At 44.3% G+C, this 25,583-nt stretch overlaps 1 protein-coding gene across 12 annotated transcripts in view; it reads right to left on the reverse strand.

Moving 5' to 3' along the window:
- The window catches only part of TCF4 (transcription factor 4), a 239,941-nt gene that overhangs the window by 143,154 nt on the left and 71,204 nt on the right, over positions 1-25,583 (reverse strand). For 10 of the 12 annotated variants that reach the window (XM_040579814.1, XM_040579813.1, XM_040579809.1 and 7 more), the window contains 2 exons: positions 19,534-19,595; positions 17,061-17,157 (listed from right to left, as the gene is read on the reverse strand). The exons of the other annotated variants lie outside the window; for them this stretch is intronic. In XM_040579814.1, the coding sequence (XP_040435748.1) occupies positions 17,061-17,157; positions 19,534-19,595 (159 nt within the window). The remainder of the gene's footprint in view (positions 1-17,060; positions 17,158-19,533; positions 19,596-25,583) is intronic. 12 annotated transcript variants of the gene reach the window in all.

The raw sequence follows: 25,583 nt of genomic DNA on the forward strand, positions 1-25,583 counted from the left end.
TCAACTTATGTTTCAAATGGGCTTCCTTCTCTTCCAACGAACAGAATCCACACATTTGCATTAATAAATTTCTATTTTTTTGGCTTAAAAGAAACTGCAGTACAAAAAGCAGATGTGTACGTTGGACTCTTTCAAATTAAATTTCCAAAAGCTGAGCCTACTCTAGCTTCAGATCAAAGGCACTAAAACACCATCTCCTCCCCCTTCCAGTGTAATTACAGAGATTTCATTTCTTTTGTTACACTGAGCACAACAGGTAAATCGCAAAAACTGAAAAATAACGATCAGCTGCTGCCGCCGAGCCTGTCTGTGTGGTGATGCACCTCTGTGCCACACCCCTGCTGCTTCGGCTACCCAGGGATGGGAAATACCGGGTTTATTCCTAGAGATTGCTTTGCCTTACGAGCTTTACACCAAAGCTGCCGAGAGGAACCTACTAGGTTACACGTTGTATTCTGGCAGGGCTGGAGGAGGCGAGGCGCAAGGGAGAAGCAAAGCTTTTAACACCGATAAAACGCAAACCGGCAAGGGGAGGGCAAGGGAGTCCTGCAAGTTCAGATGTTGTCGTGAAGTTAGGAAAACGTATTAATTTTCCACGTGCCTCTGGAAAAAAGAAGTGCACAGTCACAAAAGCACACAAGAGATCCAAAGACAGCATTTGCAAAGAAAAATACACCACCCCACTCTGCTGTTATCCACAGCGCTCGCTCAGAGACTGTACCGAGCAGTGCAGCAAGCGCCAGGCCAGGGTGCATGAAACAGAAGGAATTCCAGGACATACGCAAACCTACCTAGGTTGGTTTGTGTTGGGCACCAACCCACTAACCACGACATTGATTCCAAATACCAACACATTCCTATTTTTAACTCCTCACTGTATCTGGTTCTACTGCTGGCCATTAATGCACCCCTACATTATTTTCTCTGGATGAGAACTTCTGCATGTAATTCCTTTCTCATCTGGCCTTTGCTCAGCTCAAGGCTTGTGACCAGTTTCTCATTCATCACGGGATCAAACGGCCTTGTAGCATTCCCCCCAGCCCTCAGAAGGGACCCTCTGCAATCCCATCCTCCCTGCAGGAGGCAGACCTGCCCTTCCCCCTTCCCACGTGAGGGAGTCCTCAAAGTCGACGCTCATGTTAGCTTGCCACTGTGGCACCTTCCATATTCCTGTATCATTCCCATGCCATGTACAAATCCGTACGTATTAATAACCAATGAATCATCACTGCAGAAGGCAACCAAATAATGCAATAAACCAGCTCCACCCATCCCATGCAACTATATGAGATAGATAATTATCTCCCATGAAAACCAGTACAGACCCGGGTTCTTTGTACACCCGCACCTGCAGCCAGTGTCTCCAGCCCCATTCCTCCACTCTGGCCCAGCGGCTGAGCGACAGAGGATGAGGCACATGGCACGGACACCTCCCACCGGAGCTGCTGGAGGAAGGTAGATAGCTGCTACAGAGCACTTGGCTGTGCTGGGGTCTCTCAGATGGATAACAGCCGCCAGCATGACAGAGGAGCAGCAGCAGGTTCATACTGTACTTAAAAGTTGCAATTTAAGCGGCTTCAGTTAAAACTGTGAGCTCCCAGTAACGTAAAATTGCAAACTTAAACAGGAGACCGGTATTACCTCCAGCCAGAATCCAGGGCTTCTTGCACCTCATTACTGGATTTTATTCCAGTTCTGCCTTTGGTTCTCCTGCTGACCTTGGGGAAGTCACAGCTTCCCTACCCTTAATTTAGCCAAATCCGCTCGGACCATTCCACCTGGATCAGCCTACAGGGCCGGCCCATGGGGAAAGCAACTCCAACACTTTCACCCTGACCTTCAGAAAGTCTTGTGGGATTTTCCACTGTCAGGGAGTGTATCTCTGCCAATTTCACCTAACCTACGTATGGGACAAGATATCAGTAAACCATCACTCTGTTTCACCAGCATCTTTGCAAGGCTTATTTCACAATTGTGAGTGCAATACTTTTCAGTCCTTAGAATTTTAATCTTGCTGGTATGCGTGTACATCAAGGTGCCTGTGCACCAGGGTAGGCTATGCGGACCAGGAAACTTTTCACAGCCAGCATATCCACCAAGGGGCAGAGGAAAAGACGTTAAAATGGAGGAGGGGAATATTTATGAGAGAGAGATTAAGGGAGAAGTTTTCAAATTAAAAAACAAATGTGAGAGCACAAAGAGAGCAGAAGAGAGTGGCTGAATTTATTTGATTATTCTAAATTCAGAGAGCAACAATGAAGAATGAAGGGAGAAGAGAGGTTATGTTACATGAAAAAAGAAGGAATGAGCTCTGTATTCCTTTGTCCTTTTTTCCCCCTTTCTAGTTCCCACCTTTCTTAGTTTTCTGCTTTCCTGACTCCTCTGTCCTTCATTATCCTCTTTCCTGTTATTTTGCTTAAAACTGGCAAAAATTACAAACTGCACAGGCGTTAAAACTGGCCTGAATTCCAAATATAAGCCCAAATCTAGGCCAGAGGTATATTTGGCAAATACAAATCCTTGCCAGATTTACAGAGCTCTAATAATAAGGTGACAAGAACCATGCACAGGATTATGGATGTAGCCTCACTTATCCCTTAGAAAGTGCCAAAATAGTTTCCTTTGACTTTTATTCAACCTTTGCTCATGAATCTCAGATCACTAGCTTCGGGAAAATAAAAAAAGAAAAAAACGCCCCCCAAAAAAGAAAAAACAAACCTATTTTGGTCTGGGGTGAAGGTTTAAATGCGCTGTTTTCCATCAACCCGCAGATATGTCTCTCTCCATTAAACAGTAACACGAGCCTACACAGAACATGGAAGGGCCTTATCTTGCAGCCCCGATCACCCTGAACAGGACTACGCCGAGAGCCTGTTCTTAGCTCTGCCGACGAATTTCCAGGTCAACTTCCTGCCCCAGTCGCGGAAGCAGAACGCAGGTTCCTGTTCCCTCCAGTGCTCACCACAGCTCTTCTTCTGTTTAGCACATGACAAAAGAAGCAGGTTCACATCATCCTCTTCCTCTCCTTTATTCATCTCAGGGCTTGAATCAGAAAAGTCCTTTCTATATTTTTAAAGCCTCCGAAGATCCTGCAGCATCCTTTTTCCTATTGCGGGCATGTGGCTGGCTGCTCTCCATCTCCGGTCGGGAGAAGAGGGACATCCACTCGCCACTCCGTGACATCTGGGATAATCTCATGGCCTGCCTCTCAACCACGAGCTTTTTTCAAATGCTTCCACTAGCACATCTTTCCTTTCCTCCCCTCTTACTTTCACACTCCCTCTACCTTTAGGTCATGATTTTGCTCCGCGTTTTAAGAATCTTGAGAGCGTTAGAGAAAATAAGCTATAGCAACAGCGACTCGCAAGCAGATTTTTATTATTACACAGGGCTGTGTTCGAGTCAACAGGGCTCAGCACTGTGGCAGGACTCCTCCCGCATGGATCCAACTGCAGGACCGTGGCCAAAGCTGTATTTTATATTGCCTCTCTTTTAAGTGCAGCTTGCTCCCCTCAGCTTTGTATCATCAGCATATCTCATTACATGATGGAAGAAATATGTGGACTCTTATGAGAGAACAAGTCTAGCTTCAAAGCCAAGTCCATTCCCAACATGTTACAGGTGTGCACCACATGAGCAGGCACAGAAACTGCAACTGTTCAGGGTGTGATGACAGCTCCGTATAACGTGATCAAAACCATTTCACATGTAAAAAAAAAATATCAAAGTTAGACAAAGAATAGTTCTGCCATACAAAGAGGTGAAACCTAGTCAAACAAAACACAATGAAAAGGACTGGCTATTTAAATGATCGAGTTAAACACGACACAGCTCAGGCTGCCATGCTCCGCTAGCGTTTAAAAGCCTGCCAAAGAGATCCTTGCTATTGCCTCGCTAACGGGCCACTCCACCTGGCTTACCCCCAGAAAGGGGGGCAGGAAGGGAACTCCCCAAGCTGACCTAAAAGCACATTCTGCACGTGCAAGCCAAGTACTCTGGAGGCGATAAAAGTCTCTCGCTCCATTCTGCAGAAAAGCAGAAGCAATTCAATAGTGAATTTCAGTCCCGCTTGCAAACCCTTGGCCTAGAGAAGCTCAGAGATGCAAAGGCTGGAGCTCCGTTGCCTTGAATCCAACCACAACAAAAAGGCGCAGAACGTATTTTAGGATGGCTAGAACTTGGGGTGTGTTATACGTGTGGAAAATTCTGCTGATGGGCAGGGAGAAATGATTTTTGTATTAACAACAGAAGGCCAAAGCACCTCTGTAACAAAACTCATTCTCAAGAGAACACCCATGAGTCTGTCACACCAACGTAACCTGGGCATGCTCTCTAGAGAAATGACACATTTTACATGTGACTTCTATAGCCACTCATGCTTGGAAAGCTCTAGGCTTTCAACAGTTACCGTCAATAGAAAATGAGGACTACACCAAGTGGATTTAGGACACTAAATAAACTGAGCAGTGAGGATGTTACTTGGTCATGACTAGGAGCGTGGCAGGGAGCTCCAGGAATGTAAACACGGACAAGCGGAGGGCTACAGCAATTAGTCTCTGGTTGCATTTGGATGTTTCTGTCCACAAAACAGGGATTATGAGAGAATTCATCACCTATTCAGAGATTCCTTTGCAATCCCTTACATCCCAAGAGACACTATTTCAGAGGTTGGTGGTGTCATAGAAGGCTACTGAGGCCAGAACGTATTTCCATCATGATAAGCACGGAAAGTATTATCCAAGTTACAGTGCATCTGTATTTTACTTTTCCAACAGAAGCTGGCAGAAGATCCTTAAAAGGAAGGTCTAGTTAAGTTTAGGCAAAAGTTTCACGAGATACATCAGCCTACCAAACATACTGCCATTCCTCAGATATCAGCCTTCATCACTTCAGACGCTACCAAAGCGGATGGGTGGAGGTACCAGAAGGTGTGTCTCCTCGGGATGACCAGCAAACACAAAGCACGCTTCCAATCTGCAGGTCAAGGGGGGAAGATGAGATGAAGGCAGAACTGCCTCTCTGCTAGAACATTTGCCCTGCAGCTGCAGAGATGAGAAACCAACAGAAAAAAATCTGCCGGTAGCAGAAAATCTGCATTTGGGAAGAGGGTAAGACTCCACTCAAAGGACAGAGTTTGGTCTTCTGCAAAAGCTTTCCAAAGTATTGGACAGAAACTTCTGCCTGGGGGATGTGAAATTTTGTTTGATCTGGATTCTATTTCTAAGGTATTGCAAGGTTTTAAAGATAAAGTGTTTTGCTGAATCAGCTTGGTATCTAAATACTAAAGATCTCCTCTGCCAAATGGACAATCTCAGTTCAGTTTCAGTTTGCACTTTTCTTTTCACAAGCCAGCAAATACTGGTACATTTTAATTTTTGTTCCCCTCATGTATGCACTCAGGAAGACCACAAGTCTCAAGTCCACAGCCCTGCAACAGCTTAGCTCAGTCTTAAATATTCTACCTGTTACCTCCCTCCGTTTTCACATTTGCCTGTTCATCAGAAATGAAACGTCTCATTTTGCCTCCAGCTTCAGTGCTACTGTCTGCCAGTCACTCAGACACCATTCCTGTGAAGACAGCCAAACCTAATGAGTACAAGAAACTAATTAATCTGGCCTGGGAAGAGGCATGAGAACCTTTGATATCAAATATGTGAAAGCAAAAATGCCTCTGAAGAAACACGAGGCTCGAGGATGACGCTGGCAAGATGACTAAGATGAAACTTCCTCGTTACACTGAACGTGTAAGTTCAGTCATTCACGAAAGTGCGAAGCTCACTCAAGCTCATACTGAAGACTGTGCCACCAAGAGCATGATTCTTCTAGACCATTAAGAGGCTCAGAAAGAAGAGCATCAAAACTTTGGGTATTAGTTCTTCATAGACCCAGGTCCAGACTCCGGCTGAGAGTCAACTTTGAACCTGAGGGCAAACGTAAGAGGCACATACGTCCTGGTCTTGCACTCTCCTAGAGACCACAAAGACAAAAACATTCCAGATGTAACTATGACCTGACAAATCTCACCTTCAAACCTGCACATCAGACCACATAATACCAACCTTCCCATCAGATAGAGAATATGTTTATTCTGGCAGAAGTAAAAGCTATCAACAATTTTCTCTGAGGCAGCAGAACACACCACAGAGCAGAAAGCACTTGGAAACACTTCACCTTACAGTTCTGGATCAGCAACATTTCCCTCAACATTTTCTGCTGACCCAACCGAGTTCTGTATTCCTTTCATACAGGAACGTACACTTTGTGTAGACTGGACTCATCCTTATAAAATATATTGTAAATATTCAAAATAATTTCAAAAGAACTAAACCAGAGTGCCACGCACAAAACTCGTCAATGAAAGTCCGTATGGGACAAAAGGACTGTGCTGCTGTGGCGAAAGAGCAGCTCCCCTCCTGGTTATCTCGGCGGACAGCTGAGGACACTTCAAACTGAGGGGAGTGAGTTATTTGCTTGTTTTTTTCCCCCTGCAAACATGCAATAGTCCTTTCTCTTTTCTTACTTCAGAATTCTGTGATGGCTCCTCTACAGAGTTTAATCCGTCTACTGATGTTCTCACCCACCATGTGATCACCCATTCTGGAATAATCCCTATTTCCTTCAATATTTCTTGCCTTTCCCCTGGGAAATTTATATCTGATTCTGGCACCTGTTCCCCATCCACTTTTGTGAACACTGAGGCAAAAAATCCATTTATTTTTTAGCAGTGTCTACATCATCTGTCAATAAATCACCCATTCCATCTTTAAGAGGTCCTAAAATCTACTTTACTGACCTCCCCTTCTTTATGCATTGCAGTCGTCTTTCATGATTATTCATCTTAACTATGTACGGTTGTTCCTTCCTTTCTCTCTCTTTGCTTTCAGATTATTTTTTAACATTGAACCTCATTCCATGCGTTCTCTGAACTTGATGTTTTACATCTTATATTCTTGCCTTCCTTTCTTACTATTACTTTTTGCCGTGCTTGTTCTTCTATATTAGGATGTTAGTATGCTTTTCATCGTATTATTTATCCTTACCATAGCTGTGTAGAATATACTTGTTACACTTATTTTTCAGTGGGTACCAATTCCCCTTGATGTTGCGTATTTATAAGGCATCATCTTTCTATTCCCTGGGAAAATAGGTTCTAATATACAAAGCTAAATGTGAGCTACACTTGGAATATAACAGCTGCTCTGTTTGCACACCTCACCTTACTATCAGCAGGTAATTTAGTGCTTTTAAAATTACTACAAGTATTGTCCTGGCTTTGAGCCCATTTTAATGCTCAGTGAACAACAGTTACTCTAAAGTTTCACTAATTTTCTCGTTTTTCTTTTTTTTTTTTTCTTTTTTTTTTTTTTTACTTGATTTGTTTTGGTTTGCTACTCAAAATAAAGAATGATTAAACAGATTACAGCCATTGGGCCAACTTCTACCGATGCCTGCAAACTTCTCCATGTAACACTTCATAAAACAAGCACTCTTCAGATGTCCAGTTACCTTCTGAGTGCTGCTCCACATCCCACGGGAAATTTGTAATCTCAGCCAAAACTCGCTTTGGAATCGATTCGCTAGCTATGAGATTTACATTAAAGTTAAAATTTAGGAAGGACAAAAAAAAATATTCTCCTAGAAGGCATATTTGGAAAACAAAAATTTGCTGGCAATGTGAACCAGAATCAGGCATCTTCAATTCTAGTGACATGTAAAAATGAAAATATGAACAGTAGAAAGGATACGAACGTGTTGGTACAGATATAGTAATTAAAAGGTATTTAAACAACAAATTAAAAATGCTTGTAACTAAATTCTTGCTGATCTGTTTACACAGCTTCCTCATCCAAGAATTAATCAAAACTGCTTTTTCTGGATAATTCTCACACACGCACACACTATATGTATATATATAAGCACGCACAATGCCGCTCTTTTTAATATTTGATCGTTGGCCTAATTTCTTCATCACATTTAGTCAGCATGTTTACTTCCCAGAATATCGTTCTCCATCACTTCTCGTTCTATACTCTTTTTAGAACTATTGAGTATGCTTAAGACCACAATCACATAGTAAAAGTTTGCAGAATAAAGAAATGTATCTGAGTACTCTGATTTTAGTTAAAAATAAATATAATCTAATTAAAGCACTGATGGTTCCTGTTAAATGCATGCTCCATATCTTTTTATTTCACATGGTACAAGGATCAAAGCATAGACCTAGTATACCATCAGCCTTGTACAGTGTGAGAACTGGTGCTGTCCTTAATTCAGACCATATGGTAAGATGTATCTATTGGCATGATGCTGTAGAGAATTACTGTACCCTCCTGTCATACCCTTTTTATCATTTCCATTGGAACTGTTTTATATTTGATTTTGTATATTCTGTGCATCTGACCAAATGTGCTAAATCCAGTGCAGCACTTGAGGCTGAAGACCGGGGACAAGAACAGAGGAGTCATTACAGAACCTGTCAGAAGGAGCTTCGAGAGAGAATTAAAAGTTTAACTCCAAAAGTATAAATCAGGTTTGGCTTTGAGACTACCACATCTTCCTACAGAAAACGATGGCAATTTTCTCTCCTGGATGCCCTCAGAAAAAAGCCTGAGAAGAAATCTGCTGGGGAAATGCAGACAGCTGTTAGTTCTGACCAGCAACGCGCTGCCCAGGCTTTGCCCGTGGCTAACGGAGCCAGCATCAGGGCACAGCCACCTCACAGCTTTGCCTACTTTCTCTAGAGGAACACACCAAGACCTACAAAACAAGTTGATTTTACTTAGCGAACGCCTCATTTGATTCAGCATCTCTATACCCGGTGAAGTCCAGACTTAAGGTACATCGGGGCTCAAAACAATTATTAATTATCCAGCTAAAAAGGCATTGTTTTACACATTCTGTGCCTTAACTAGAGAACAGAACAAACCCATTGTTTTTGCCTGTTTAATGGACCATGGCTGGAGCAGCTATGTAAATGACCTAGTAATTCAACAAGTTTGTTTTGTTTCACAGATTTTCCCACATGTATACTTTCCAGCTGTAATGCAAATCTATTCCACATCCAAGCCAGTCGTGTCCCCCAGAAGCATGCTGCTACTTGAGGTGTATGCTCACCGATTATGGGACTACAAACAACTCAGGAAAATAGGAAGATTGCAAGTAGTTCGCAAATCCAGGTTTTTTTGGTGGTGGTTGGTTGGTTGGTTGGGGGCGGGGGTGGTGGGGGGTGGTGGGTTTTGGTTTTTGTTTGTTTTGTTGTGGGTTTTTTTTGGGGGGGGGTGTTGCTTTTTTTGTTTTGTGGGGTTTGGGGGGTGGTGGTGGTTTTTTTTCTTTCCTTTAAATGTCTAACAATGGTTTTCCTGGTGGTGTAAGGCTTTCTAGAAATGGGATTTTTTTCCTCTCCATGAATATTTTAAGTCAGTCACTTACACATTTCTTTTAATGCTCAAACAGGTGTGAGCTCAAATTCCCTCTGCCACTAATACCAGCTCAGCTGGAGAACAGCAGCAAACACTTGTTTGAAAGCCAAACCCAGTTCAGCTATCTAAAGGGCAGAAGCTCATTAACCATTAAAGCACCTTCTGGATGTTACTTTAAAAGCCACTTCTCTATTGATGTGCTTGCAATGCAGAAACCTGCGGTGTCTCAAGCAGATAAACCCATAGCCATGGAGCCCAGCGGACCCCGCACAGCTCCGTGTCGGTTGTGCTTTCTTCAGGAGAAGCCCGACGGAGGCTCCTGAGCCAGCTCCACCCAGAGCAGCCGTTACCCAACGCCTGCACACGCTTCGCGCTTTTCATGCTGCCACTCTGTGCCCCGATTCCCATTCCAAGGCCACCCCAACGACAGGCTCAAAACCCTCCAGGTCTGCAGAAGAAAGGTCTGGAAGATTAGCAGGAAGACCTTCCTTTCTGCCAACAGGGAGGATAACTTCAGGCAGTATTTTGCAAACTTACAATTTGTACTCCAAATTGAGATCAAATACATTCGCAGTTCAATGCAAATTTTTCACACAGCTCTAGACTATGCCACACTACGCAGAATACAACTGTCGCACAAAATAACTTATTAAAAATGCTTGGGCTTGTTTAAGAACAAAATACAAAGGAATGTAAACTTCACCGAAGACTACGTAGTACAAAATAGTATTTCAATTCTTTGCTCAGTATACAGACATTAATTGCCAGAGTCTACAGTTTCTATTTATACACCTGCTGCTCGCTCCTCAAATAAATGGAAACATCTTTGTAATTTCTTCTCTTCAGGACTGTACGAGAGGCTGGGGTTGAATGCTGAAGCTCAGAATCCTGACTGGCAGTGCTTGCAAGATTGACTTGCTGCAAAATACATTAACTCTTGATTGGGAACAGTAACATATTTATACCTATGTCTACAAAATGCTTCGCAGCCCAGATTTTTCCTGTTGATTTTGTTCATAGGCAAGCAAGACAAGAGAAGCAGCAGGCTTATTCCGCAGCAAGAAGGGATACGTGAGCCAGCATCTTCTACAAAGCATTTTTAAGGCACCCTTCAAGGCCCCAGCTGACAGTAAATCACGTGATTTTCATTGCCCTTATCTTAGAAAGCTAAAGTGCTACATCTAAGCTCCTCAGGTCTCAGCCTTGAAGCCTTGCATAGTTAAACTCAAACTGTTGCTCAGGGGTTTCCAGAAGCACTTGTACATTGTTGTGCAGAAACCACTAAAACAAATCCGGAAAAAAAGACTGGAAGAAATCCTGTCCAGCTGTTCCTATGTAAGGGAAGGAAGACAGAGCCTTAACTTACACGTAGATTAGATACATGTCCGTTAGAAAGCAAAATAGACCATATCTGGAAATCAGTTGCTGGTTTGTAATTCAGTTCTTGGAGGTGCATTTACAGTGCCTTGCTCTCTTGATATGTAAAGCAGCACATTTATTTCCAAGATTAGTGCCGTTTTTAAAGCTTGAAGACACTGAAAATGAGGTATTTTGGTTGGCGAAGCAATTTTAGATTTGGCAAAGAAACCTCGATAGATTACTTTTCCTGGATTTAGGTTGAAAACCCAGTCTCAGATCTTCCCTTCTGTACTCACATGGGGATGGAAAGAACAAGAGTTAGGTGGGTGGGCATATATATCCATACAGCATTCACTGGATGGATTTTCATGGATTTACTTCCTCGTTGCAAGGGGAGTTCAGCGAACTGAGAGGCGAATAAAAACACAGAACCAAAATAACCAAGATGCCAGATGCAGACTTGGAGGCACAACTTGCCAAACGAGCCAAACAGCTCAAACCTGTCAGCTAAATTCAGGTTTTAAGCCCTTCCTCTGAACAGCCCCGAAGCTCCCACTGCCTCGGCAAGCCAGAGAGCTCTGCCTCCATGGGAAGGGGTCCTGCACCCGGGGACCTGCCTTCTTCAGGTCATAGTGGGTCTCTATAGAAACAGCAGCTCTGCTCACGGCCCCAGAACATCTTCCATCCATGCCCACAGGACCATGTCAAAGGCTGCCTTGCAGCCCAGCCACACCATGGGCTTCAGTGTCCTTCGGGGACGTGGCAGTCATCGTGCTTTCTAAGGAACCCCAATACCAGTACCCATCCCCTCCCCAGCACTGCTGTAGCTGCATCCTACTCCATCCACCCCAAACTGCCTCATCTCCAGGTGGAAACGAGTATGGTCAGATCACTCCTCCCATTTTCCAGGTGGCTGGGGAATCCCTGGGCACTCGCCTGTCACACAGCATCCATTCAGCAAATCTTCCTAAACTGCAGGTTCTGGGTTGTGTCAGCTGCACAAATGCAAAATACTTTAAATCAAAAGGGAAGTCTAGGATTTCCAGCTCTTTGGTTTCTCAAGGCCTTTCCTGATCTTTTTACTTGTTACAGTCAAATTTTCTGTTGTTAAAACTCATCTCAGTTAATGCTATACGTTTTCAGGCAGCGACAGAATGTTCTGGAAAACATAGTTCTGCTTGTGATTCCTGAAGATTCACCTTTGACTGCTTTTTTTAAAAAAAGCGCTCACCTGTTTCTTTCTATACATTACATAGAATTTACTTTTTTCCAAATATAATAGTCAGTTCTTCCTTTTCGAGCCACCATAAGTTGCCAAGCTCCTTCAATACTGCATTGCCCTGAAAAGTCCTTATGAAACAACAAAACAAAAAAAGCAGGCACCACTAAGAGACTTAAGTGGCTACCTAGTCTGTGCTCCCATAATGTGGATGACACACATGAAGCATCACAACCACCATTTCCCCAAGTGGTGGCATCTTCAGGTGCCACTGAATGCAAGGACTGAGACCATCAAAGTCTTCTCCATTTCAAATTTACAACTTAAAATTGCTGGACAGTTTTTGACATTTCCCTCATGGGTCCTCACGTACCTTCGCTGCTCCAGCTGCAAAACAGGAACCAAAGCCACCTGACATAACAGAGGTGGTGTGAAAAAGAATTAATGTTCATGATGTGCTAGACACTGACTGAGAAAATCAAAAATCTGCCAGGATGAAATGTAATCTCATTTTAGGAAATACTGAAATCATTTCTGTAGAAGGTTAAAAAAATAATAATCAGGCTGAGTCAGATACACAGCATGGAAAAATTCATCCCAAATGTTTACAGTTTAGCAATTGAAAGCAAGGCCTTATAACGCTGTGTTGGGTAAACTTAACTAATCTGCAAAAATTCCAGTTCTACTTATAATAACAGTAACAGAATCAAAGCTGTATGGATTAAAGGCAAATGCTACAGCAATATTCGTACGGAGACAAGTGCTATCATAGCATTAAAAATAATATTAAAAATTGGCATCTATACAGAGTATCCAAGGGACTCAAGGTGTTTTCCAGACAGTAATTCATCACATCTCACAATACCCCTGCAAAATACATAGTGCACGTTCTTCAGACACATAAATAGGAAGGCACATTTGAGCACAGAGATACTGAAGGACTTGCCAAGAGCATGCCGCAGCTCAGCAGCCAAGGGGGGCTCCCCAGGAACCAAGGCATGAGCCCTGCCACCGGCACGGCGGGCAGCCCGCACCGCCCCAGCTCCCAGGCACCGTGCTGGCACTGGCACAGCTCAGCCACTCCGACTATGAGAAAGCGCCACCTTCTCCGAAATAACAATGCTAAGGGGAAAATTATGAGTTGGAAATTTTTAAAAGGAAAAGGGAAGAAACCAGCAAGGAAAATATTTATTTTGTGACAGAAGTGCCAGTCTCTGGCAAATGCACGCACCAGCCCTCCCAAAAGCCCGTCAGGCAAGTGATCATCTAAGAGTGCAAACCGAAGCAAGTGCAGCTTCCAGCTGAAGCAGACAACAGGGAAGGAAGCAAAACTATTTATATCTGTTCTTCATTTTGTGACTAGCAATTGAAAGAGAAAAGAAATGCAAGCAAAGATTTTGTTTTCACATACGAGATCATCAACCGACACCTACAACTACTAAGAGTTCCACATGCAGTGACCTTACGTCCTTTTGGAGACACTCAAAGCAATGTAAGAAACTTAATGTCGTCTTCTGGTTAGTAGCGTAGGAACTTTTTCAATTAAGGTATCTAAAACCACTACTGCGAACACCAGAAATATTACATGCGGAGGGGAGGAGGACACAAATTGTCCATGTAAAAAAATAAGAGAAGTGCCATGGATCTTATCTATTCTCATTTTTACTACGTTCAGCCAACTAGGTTACATCAGCTTTGTAAGTCTCAGGGAAAGGTTCCTCCTACTGCAAGTTTCTCCCTACTACGGGAGGGACACAGGTATGCGGTGACTGCCTGTCCAGTGGACAGCAGCTGGTGACCACACGCATTCACAGCGCTTCACCTTGTGCAGAGCGCCAGGTTGAATTCCGGGTGCTTAGAGCACTGTGAAGCAACACAAACCTAAATATTCCTGGTAGGCAAACGGAGGAGAGGGACTGAATTATAATGAACCAGCAGCTGTCACAATATGACCACAGTAACCAAATCAAAATATCAACCGCTAACCCAGATGAGATTCAAAGGTCACCACATAAGCCAGCAGCTTTCTTCAGCAGCGCCTGAAACCTCAATCTAATCCTTGCAGTGAAATGCTCCATTAAGCTACAGGAGGTTTAGAAGCAAGTACTGTACATTGGTAAATGATTTAATGTACTAGCAAGATATTCCAGGTAGTAGGATAAGAAACATTCCCAAAGAGCACGCCTGGACACGGGAGAGGCAATGAGAAGCAATACGTGACGTGCAATACCCGCCGCAGCTATCTGCCCATGCACACTTCATTGCTGGGCCAAATTACTACTCTTTAGATACCCTTAAGAAAATACAAAATACCTAGCAGGGCAGTGGGACTCCAGACACACAAAGCAAGCTGCATCCGAGTACACACAAGCAGGAGTTTGAGCAGTTGAGTAATGCATGCAGCTTTACAACTCCCTGCTCCTCCCCACAAGGCTTGCTCCAAAGCCTAACTCACAGGCTCCTTGCTAGACACTGGCCACACAAAAATATGTTTTAAAAACAAATACCTGAAAAATAAAACACAACATAAGCCTTCATTGAAGCACACCCTGTCTGCAAACGTTTGTGGTTCACAGGTATGGGGTCAGTGATACCTATCCCCAGCAGCAACAACCAAGTCCTTGCCTGGAAAACCACCTGAAATCAGGAGCAACTCCATTCAAGTCAACGGTACACACCAGTATAAAACCAGTTCAAACTGGATGCTCGTCAGGCTCTATCAGTGCCAAGAGAAAGAGAAGCATGGAAGGAAAATGATGGTGTGGCTCTGCAGGTGCCAGCTGCATAACACCGGAGTTTATGGGGACCTTTCCTCAGGGGAGCTGGAAGACCTGCCAGGAAAAGGGAACAATAAAACGCGTTGGGAGCGACAGGAGTCACAAGCTGGCACTGCGGGCAGCCTCCGGCTGAGCAAACAGTGCGGGGCATTGCTCGTCCCCACAGGTTTCTCCTGAAGCTATAAATACAGACGTGACCAGCGCAGACTGACAGTGGCCTTTGTTAGGGCGATGCCTCACACAGCCAGACCTCCGCAGCGGCACCGCCGGTCACCACAGCCCGGTGCTGGGCCAGGGTCTCCATTCCCCCGCGGGACAGGACCAGCCCTCCCAGCCAAGGCCCTCGGGGGTGTCCAACTGGGAAGGGAAGGTGCATGCGTCCCAGCAGCCATCCCTCCTCCTCCCGCAACAATGCCCCATGTCCAAGAGCAGAACAAAACTGGGGAGCAAAGTTTCTCCCCAACAGGCGAAATTAAGTCTACTCCAATTACCAAAGGAATGATACTAAAGCGTGGTCACAAAAAAGGGGGGTTTTGCTCTCCATGGGTTGTGGAGGGCAGCTGACGGCCCCAGCAGCACACGTGCGTTACTGTGCCATAGCACACTTGCCAAAAGCTGTTAGTCGCTTGCCACACGCTCACACACGCCTTCATCTGCGTGTGCAGGAGCATCACCAGTCTTACCTCCAGTGGAAAATACTAAGTGTCATAAACCCCCAAAAGTCTCAGGGCACTTAGGACCACGCGCTGCGAGGATGCTGGCTGGCTCCCACCCGGGGCTGTGAGGCCACGGCCGGGTGAGCACCGGCTGTGCAGACCCCTCCGACGGTGATGACTGGAACCTTCTAGATCCGTCAGGCTTTCCAAAGCTCCTAGTCAGAGTATTCCACAGCTTAATTCTTTAACCATGTGCCTCCAAAAGTATTTCTCTTAAACAACTATTTCTTACACCAAGTGAAACCAGCATTTTCACCAAGACAGGCAAAAACAATCCAAGTCAGGAATGAGAGTTTTCTGTAACCCAAGGGCAGGCAGAAGAGAAAGAGAGAGACTTTTAAGTGCTAAATACTCAAATTAAAGGTTATACTTGAAAGCACCAGGCAGCCCAGTGGGTTTCACAGAAGTGTGTGGCTATTTGCAAAGTGTCTCTGTGCACTACCTAAGCCCCATGGCGTGAGTTAAGAAGGGAGTGTTGAAATTTCCATGCTTTTTTTGGCTTATATTAGACCCTTTAAAACTGTTGTAATCATGTTTTGTACGTGAATACACACAAATGACTACAAGCTCCAACATTGTCCCATATGTTAAACAACTCACAAATATTTCCCAATATTAAAAGACAAGGCATATTTTAGGGATGTATATTAGAGCTGAAGAATGATATATCGCAGTTACAGCTCCATGGTTTTTTTGGCTCACATTCAATCCTTCAAAGCAAAGCATTCGGTTAGTTCATTGACAACTGCAGAAGAAGGGTGTGATCTTGGCCAAGCATAAGCATTACTAATATTTTTACATCATATATTTACTTTAACCAAACTCATTTATCAAGCATAATTAAAGAAAGTAGCTATCATTCATTTACAAATAATTATAGCCTCTCTTCATACTGCTATGGTGTTTACTGCTAAGCTAAAATGATTATTCAGGGGTGTCAAAACTTTCTATCATGAGGTGTGGGGTGGAAAGAGGGTCCTTGCCAAATGCCCTGGGCAAAATCTCACTCTTCTAGAGCAGAATAGGCTGCAACTACCCTCGTCTGAAATCCAGGAGTTTGCAGCTCACAGGTCCCAGCAGGCAGCGATCCATCACACTCCAAAACAAACAACGGCTTTGGCATCCCTCACCACTTATTTATCTGTTCCCTTTTGCTAACCTATATTTATCATATTTTCAGAAGGCCTTTTCTACTTCAAAAGTCCTGCTCAGAGCATGTCCTTATTTTCTCTGCCAACCTGTCACTTCTTGGAAAAGGAAAGGCTGAGCCTTAGGAAACAACCATTTACCTCTTTCAACAAATATTGCAGTTACTGCATCAAAAGTCATATCCCTTGCACAGCGAGAAAACACAAGTCTATTCAATAAACAGCACTGCTGTACATTTCTGGATTTGAATGATAGCTTAAAAACAAACCAAAAAAAAGGTCAAAATCCACGTTCCCATCCTTACGTTGAGTACAGTCAACCCCAAAAATGAGGATGACTGATTTAAGCCCTCAGAGTTTTATTTCTGGTTCACTTATTCCACTTTAAACAACACAGTCAAGTTAGGAAATGGATTTCTTACTTTGTATTCTGGAATTGACAAAGGGAGGAGAGAGATTGTCATGCGACCCAAGGTCTCTGCTCGACATATGATCATAGTGAGTCCCATCTCCATAGTTCTGTTAACAAATTGGGGAAAAAACACAATTTTACAAGTTTAAATGGCATTTTTCAAAACCTACAGGTCCCTATTTCCCTTCTAAGTTTTAAGCCAGCTATAAGAAATATTGTCTCCTTTATTGTTTTCCCCCTATTGATTCTGCTGGAAGTGATGTGTTCCAGAACATTTTTAAAGCCGTTTCAAATTTTTATTTCATTAGTAATTGACTTCGGTTTGCCGTGTGGATAATCCTGAAAGGGTGACTGAGATGAGGTTCCTGGAATTTCTTGCTGTGCAATTCAGCATAAAGCCCTCTCTTAGCATACAAGTCTCTTGCCTGTAACACATGCAAGAACAGCAGAGAATTACTCCTTTTAACATTTTGCTTTTTAAATCCAAATGCTACCTACAGAGTCAAGGACATAGAAAAACCGTTCCACGATCAAGCCCCTAATTGTTGAAACAGTTTTGGTGCAACCTTCTGCTTTCAGTCACTCAACTTGCAAAATCTTAAATTTAACTACAAATATTGGCCGAGCACAGCAGTTATGTAATGTTTTGTTTCTTTGGTTTAGAAGAACTCATGAGAAAGTAATTCCTCCAATGTGGAAATACCATCATCATTTTACAAAGAAGGAAAGAGAGAGGTCAGGCTGTTTGCAGAACAACACTGCCAGTTAATGCACAGGCTTGATTGAAACTCCAGAATTCTTCCCAGGCTCGTGCTCTTTTCTTTATATCTCAAAACTTCATTGTACACTCACATTCAAGTTTTTGCATGCATAAATAATTTTGTGTGCAAATTTAGAATTTACTTTTCAAAACATTTTTCCCTTGGAAGCAATACAAGTGTCAAGGAAAAAAAAGGGATAAAAATAAAACTGACAGATGTGAGTGGTAATGACGTAATGGATGCTAAGCGGGACAGAATAAGAAAAGGTGTTGGGCTTCCTCCCCTCGGCGGCAGGACCGGGGTCCCCCCTCAGCTGCCTGTGGTGCAGCGCTGCAGATGTCCCCCTAAAACCTCAGCTGGCACAAGGTCCGCCGAGGGCAGGACCTGCCCCGAGGGGAAAGGTCGGCTGAGGATGAACAGGGCAACTGACTTTCTCCTCGCCAGGCAGACACTCGAGGGCATGGAGCTCCCAGCAGCACTGCTCGTGAGCCCTGATCCTTCACGTTAATTAGAAAACAATTAAAAAGCAATTTAAACAAACTGTTTAAATAAGGGCGTAACAGCGAAGGCACTTTTTGCCCAGCGTAAGTGTACTTCATGCATTTGCAGGAAGCGAACAGAAATAATCATCTTGGTACTGAAGCACAAGCCGTGCCCAGCCCTGGGGACAGTCAAAGCCACGATGCTCCAGCTGGGGAGGGGGCTGCCGGGGTGGCCCGTGCGGACCACTGGCAGGGCTGCCCACACCGTGCCACTCGGGGCGAGCCGCACAGCTGCTCTGCTGGAAATAGCACTTCTCCCCTGCGGAAGGAACTGGCATCCCAATCCTGAGGTGTCTAAAGAATTTGGTTAACTGTCTACAGACAGAATCAAAATGACTGAGTCCAGCTGTCTCACAAATCCCAGCAAACGCAGAATACTGCCGTGCCAGATAGCAGCCCCGTGCTTGCATTCCCTGGAGGGGTATCCCACGCTGACATGGGGAGCACAGCGGAGGTGTGTGCCCCATCCTCAGCACAGAGGCAGGCAGGTGGCTAGCAGCAGGCTACCTGCCCTGGGGCTCGGATGATGACAGCGGGGGCTGGGGGAGGGTACCATGACATGCTGAAATGCCCAGCTGCCAGCCCCTGCCCAAGGAGAAGGGTCTGAAACCCCTTCTTCACCAGAGGCAAGGAGCAGCCAAGGGGCACTGCAGGAAGGGCAGGGGCACGGCTGTGCTGGTGGGCAGCCCCAGCACAGCGGGACAGACCTGGCAGCCCCTCTCCAGCCTTGCTGCCCTGAGCTCGGGCCCTGGGCTGGCCGAGGGTGGCCACGGAGTGGCCAGCAAGCCCTGGCACAGGCCTGAGCGCTGGCCCTCTCCTCAGGTTTAGTGACACCCGCAATCTCTAAAAATCCAACTGCGGAGAACGCAAAGTGCGGCAACAACATCTCTGCTCCACCTGCACTCTGGGTGGTGGCCGTAGATGATCATGCATAGCAAGAAAAAATGGTTAATCAATCTTCTCGCTACCTGTTAGAGGTAGCAGAGCAGGTACCAAATTCAATCATAGACTCAGGTTTGAATGTTAAAATAAAATAAAAAGCAATTTTAAAGAGAAGACAGGCTACAGCCAACTTTGCATGCCCATTTTTCTATGCAATCAGGTGTAAAACTCATATTTAAGATTGTAAATTTACATATGCAGGAAGTCTGCTTTGGGGAGAAAGATTAGATATACTTACCCTGGATGGACTAGGATGTCCTGTATTCCCCCAGGACCCTGAGCTAGTTCTGTCTTCTACATCTAGGGACAAAAAAGTTCTTTAGGCTTTATTGCAATAATTCTTTCCTTTTGTATAGGCACTTTTAAATTAATGTTTCAAATTAATCTCCTGTTGCCTTTAATTAAGAATCAGGCACAGGGCTACTACGATGGTAGTGGCTTCTGACCCACTGCTTAAATTAACTCATTTAAATTCACAGCAGAAATGAACCGGACCCTCAGGAACCTGAGGTTTGAACATAAAAATTACTTCAGCGGCTCAGTGTTTCTCAACTCTTTAAAAAGTGACTGCATTGTACCAATTAAAATCCTAGCAAATTCTCCAGCACAAAAATAAGTATTATCATGTTTTCTTTTTACTGTTTGACAAAACAGGTGAAACCTAGAAGTTAGTAAGGCATGTTTGGGGTAAATGTACCTCTCACCACCTCATCAAGGCTTCTGCTGCAGAAAAACATTTACACACATATTTTGCATCTCAAGAAGAGAAAAGCACAGTCCTAAAGCCAAGCACACAGTGGGTATTTCTGTCTTTTCCTCTATTATTTCATATAGAATTCATTGCAACCATCGGGTGGGAGACACTCCAGTAACTTCAGACAGCCCATTTCAGGGTGCTTTTAACCATGCACCCCTCCTGCCCCGCTCGAGAGGACACCTCTAGGAATAACACATCCCACGGCACGTGTGCTAGGACGTGGTGAAACCTGCTGTTCAGGGCACGGGCCAGAGAACCTGCAAGAACCTCTTAACTTTGCAACAAAACACAGGAATGTCTCAGCCCGCTGTTTTCTGGCGTGCATTGTATCTGTGCACCGAAGGGGCAGCTCAATAGTCACCCCAGGAAGGGGAGGTGAGCTTCGCTCGCCAGCCAGTGCAGCATGCTTCCAGGTCACTGCATGCAAGAGCCTAGCCAGGCTGCGACGCCACACTTGCCTTCACAAAACACAGGGCATAGACACATTTTGCATATGAATGCTCTCTGCATTTCAGAAGTCCCCAATATTTCTTCTGACGCAACTATTTTTATTCCACTTTCCCCATCTTTCCCAGCATTATCAATTAACCCAGTTTATTGCTATCAAAACTTCTTTATAACACTGAATGTTCTTTCAAATGTGGAGCCCCCCACCCCACCCACGCAGGAACTTCTTCCAGAGACACCCCAAGGGCATAGTGCTGTCCCTCTCAGGTACCCTGTGCCCCTCCAGGCTGGCCATGCTGAGGTTGCTTCAGAGCTTGGAAAGGTCCAGGAGCTCAACTCCACAGGGTACCACTGACAGTGACACCAGAAGATGCTCCACAGCACACTCAAATATGCTGGGATATGCTTGCACAACTGCTGCCCATCGCAAAACCTTTACTACAATGAGTTGGGGGTGTCCTGAGACTTTCCACTTGGCTAAAAATGTAATGGCTAAACACAACACTAGTTCAGCGAGTCACTCACACGCAAGTTTAATGGAAGCCTGCGAATACTTCCACCAAAATCATAGTTCGCTTTCATGTTAATTTAAGTAAATGAGATCACTCATGCTTTAACGTTAAGCATATCCTTTAGTACATTGATGGACAAGACCATACTGCTTAAATCCATTACTTTTTTACTTACAGTATGTTAAATATCAGGAAATGTGATTGACATTGATCTATAACAGTATTCTTGCACATTTCACTGCTATTTTCCAACTTACTCCTGTGTACCCACTAGCATCCTAATGAAACAGTAATACTGCTTGCCTTTTGCCATGCACAAACAGTAGCTTTAATCTAATCTGAAAAATACGTATTTGGACTTGCTGGCAAGAGAAACTTTCTCAGAATGCTGCTGAAGAGCTACGCACACCAGCAACTCCCTCTCCACCTGTGCACGGGTCCATCCAGACTTCTGGGATCAGCGGGAACTTCAGTTGTCTGAGAAACAGAAACGGTCATTAGCACTTTCAAATACAGGTGCTGTGACCAAATCTGGTTGGTTTCCAAGATTAAAAAAACCCAAAACACACATTTGTAGAGTTTAATACTTTCCCCTTATCTCAATAACAGATGAACATGTTAATAGCACAAGGCACTCTTAGGTAAATATTTAATTAAGGTCCAGAAAAAGAAAGCAAATGTGTATCATTTACCTGACAGATCAGATCAACCATTCTATTAGTTTAATTAGGCATATTTTTTTAAATAATTTGTTATGTAACAGGCAATTAACTTTGTAGAGCCCCGATACATTGCCTGCTCAAAATCAGTGAATTTTATCCCATTGACTTTGATGGGCATCATCCCACCCTCGAGCACAGCTTCCAAAATCCATCAGTGAGCAAAACAGCTGAGCCCTTAGGAACAGCACCTGGGGGACTGGGGGACAGCTCTGAGCCCACCTTGGGAAAGGTGACAAAGCCAGTGCCTGCAGGCTTGGCTTCAGCCCCATCCTGCTCTCAGCTCTCTTGTAGAGACCCACAAGCCCGGTAAAGCAGGGTAAAGGGCCAGAGCCACACCAGTGAAGGGCTCTGCACGGGGCAGCACCCGGGGAGCTCTGCTTTCATGAACAAAGAGGCATTACTCACGTAGCTCCCTGTTACAAACTTCATTTATTAACCTACTCATTTGCTGTAAAAGTCAGCTAATTAAAATAATACATGTTGTCAAGGCCCCTTCCACTAGCTCATGGTCAGTGCTAGGAGATTCACATGCCAGTAAAGTTTTTCACACTTCTATACCATACATTTTTATTTGAGGACTATAGATGCTATTGTCTTGGGCACTCTAACACATCATGTAAAATAACACCTTTCAGGGCTGTGGTTTGAGCACTAACCCTCTCCTGCACTCTGTGCCCAGGAGGGAGAGCAGAGGGGGAAGGGGGCATCACCACGCCAGCACCCAGTTGCTGAGCTCTTCCCTCTGGATGCCCACCACCCAGTGCCAGATGAGAGTCTTCTGCCATCCCTTCCACACATGCTGAGACAATACACACAATGTAACCCACTCATGGTGCCTCTTTTGAGTCATGTTCTTCAAAAAACTTTTTTTTTTTTTTCTCTTCAGGCAAAAGGAGGGAGCACCACACTCCCAAAGATGACCAGTACTTTCCAGCAGCACATGGAAATACTGGCTTCATGGCCAACCGCCCCAATAACACCAGAGGAACTATCTACACGCTTACAGTCAAACATATGTTTTTGTGGTGAGCCGAATTCCTGCCCGGCTGTCCTTTCTGGTACTCTTTGCTGCATTATCCCTACCTTTCCCTCAAGCCAAGCATGCCAATGAGCAGAGGGCACTATCAGATGCTTAAAATAACATGAGAATAACACGTACCTCAGGGCTGGGGTACTCCTCATCTCTGTCACCATCCCAGACCAAGCCCCTGGGCACACTCAAGTCTAACCCAGAAAGTCCTGCCTAGGCAGGGGAAGCACTGCCAAGCAGGAAGGCACTCCTGGGCACGGAAGGGGAGAGCTTTGGGGATACAGTAGGGCACGAAAGATATTAAAAGGTACATAGACATTGTTCTACATACCCAAGCATACTGTATCAGCTAGAGATTAAGAGACTTAACCTCACAGAATAATTCTGCAAGATTTGCCTAGCCTCCAAAATGCTTAGCTATCTCATTTTTGGCTGAAAGCTCCCTGCCCTTTACCTCGCTTCAATCCAAGCCCATATAATGCTCAAGGTCTTCCACCAAAGTTAAAAGTTCTGAACTCTGATCAGAAAATGGCAAGCAATGGCTCTTGTGCCTTATCTTCAGGGGTCGTGTCTTAGCTTTCGACCAATTTTCTTTGTATTTAGACTTAAATGTGCAAACTACACTATATTACTCTGCAAAACATCAATGAGAAGGCTTAATTAAGTAACACTGACAGATAAATCCATTTCTTTCACAGTAATCAAATCAAAGCAGGTTGACATAACACAGGAACTTAATACAGTTATTCCCTTGTAATTGGAAAAAGGCCCTTTACTTCTCATTAAAGCAATCTTCTGGGTATTTGGCATAATAAGAAGGCTCAGGGCTTTAATACTGCCCTATAAAAGCCCCAAGATACAGACCCCTTAAGCAAACATGCCAGATTATCTAATTCCTTGATCATAGTGGAACATGTAGTTATTGTTTTAAAGTACTAATTCTTTATCTCAGCTACAGACAAAAAGAAGTAACTCAGTCTAAAACATGTCTCACAAAGCTCTATAAAAATGCAAGTTCTAGCTGGGGGAAAAAGATGCGTTTTCAAAAATACCCTGGATCTTCAGCGGGGAAATGGAGAGCTTAGCAAGATCAAAATTGTTCTTGAACATAAACAGTTATAAAAAGCAAATAATAAAATGAAGTTTTACTGCATTTGTGAATTTACTGGAAAAAAATCTGTCAATGGAAGCAGAGCTGGGCAAAGCCTTCCCACTGCTGCTGTGTTGGTACCACAGCTGTCTCCCACTGCCTGCAAACCCTCAGAGAGACACAACTTCGGCCTGTGAGCAATTCAGAGTGTCACCGGAGTGGGTTCAGCGTCCACACAATGAGTTACACCGTGCACGGGGCTCTCAACCATTCCATGTGCCTGTGGCCACGAAGGGGTCATGCGGTGGGGTACAGCATCGGGAGCGCTGGGCGAACAGAGGGGTGTCTGCACCCCGCATGCACGCTCCTTGTCTCTCTTCGTATTGCTACAAGTATCATGTAAGCATTACCCAGTGAGCTCGCAACAGCCAAAAGCCAGCTAACCTCTGTCCCCCTCTAACCAGCTCCCAAATCAACAGCACTTCTCCCTCAGCAGCAAAGAAAAAACCCTCACTAATTGCAACCTAGTTAATCTAGCCTAGTTTACTAATAATTTAGTATGACAGATATTGCAAGAAGGTTTGTAAGCTCCTAAACCTAATTCCAGAAATTTATTATGTACCCTGTAAGCACTGCCACTTCAGTAATTAGGACAGTGAAACCCTAACGACACCAAAGTCAATGCAAAATTCTCTGGTGACTTAATTCTCAGAGCTTGGATTCATCCCAGAGCGCATAAACTTGAACACATATGTAATTTTCTCCAGAATCTAGCTCCTGTAAATTAACCTCACTTAATCACACGCATTAGGCAATGCGACATAAAAAGCAAATCATCATGGACAGATTTGGTCAGTTTTTCACAACGTGATTCATACATGATTAACACAGTGTGATTTACATAACTAAAGCCTCACTTCCCATCTCACAAGTTCAGGTAAAGTAGTAAAACTGTTGTTTAAACAGAGTCAAACCACCCTATTTTAAACATTAATAACCTGGGAAAAGCATGTTCAACTGAATCTAGAAAAGATGTTCAGTGCTGTAGACTGAGAATGGCTGGATTCAAAACACACTACCTCTATTAATGGTCTGGAGAAAAAACAACTGCAATTCACATGGGTTACATCCCTGTGTTGGAAGGTACTGCAACTTCAGAGAGGCCACCAATGCTTAAGGGTGCAGGGAGAAATCAGAGCACTGATTTTGGGGCCAAAAGCTGCATTTATGCAGAGAAGCAAGTCCAGAAAGCCTCTGGTCAAGCAGCCACCTAACCCTAAAAGTACTTTCCTGCAAAGAACAAGAATCTTGTTCCAAGGTTCCCTTGCCCTCTAGAAGACAGAGGGGTGCCTTGGGAGCCCTCAAGCAGGGCACCAGGCTTGAGACCCTCCAGCAGCAGGGCTGAGAGATGCTCGCACTCTGCCCAGACCTCCTGGTGCTCCCCATTTGCTCAGTAGACTCCAAACGTGCCCAGAAAATACAGAGAGGACCGAGATCAGCAAAAGCACAGCAGATACGATCACAGTCCACCATACACGTTGAGTTCTGAGCACTCCATCATGCAGGTGACCACTATTATAGCACAGGTGGTGTTGGAGGTGTACAGAAGCATCATCCCGATCATTAGGTGTCTGTAAACAGCCTCCATGCTCAGAATCTCAAATGAATAAAAGTGCTTAATATACACGTTCCAGCTCCAGCAGAATTAGGTAACCTGAAGGGCAACTTAC

The sequence above is a fragment of the Falco naumanni genome, chromosome Z (assembly GCF_017639655.2).
Source record: "Falco naumanni isolate bFalNau1 chromosome Z, bFalNau1.pat, whole genome shotgun sequence".
NCBI lineage: Eukaryota > Metazoa > Chordata > Aves > Falconiformes > Falconidae > Falco > Falco naumanni.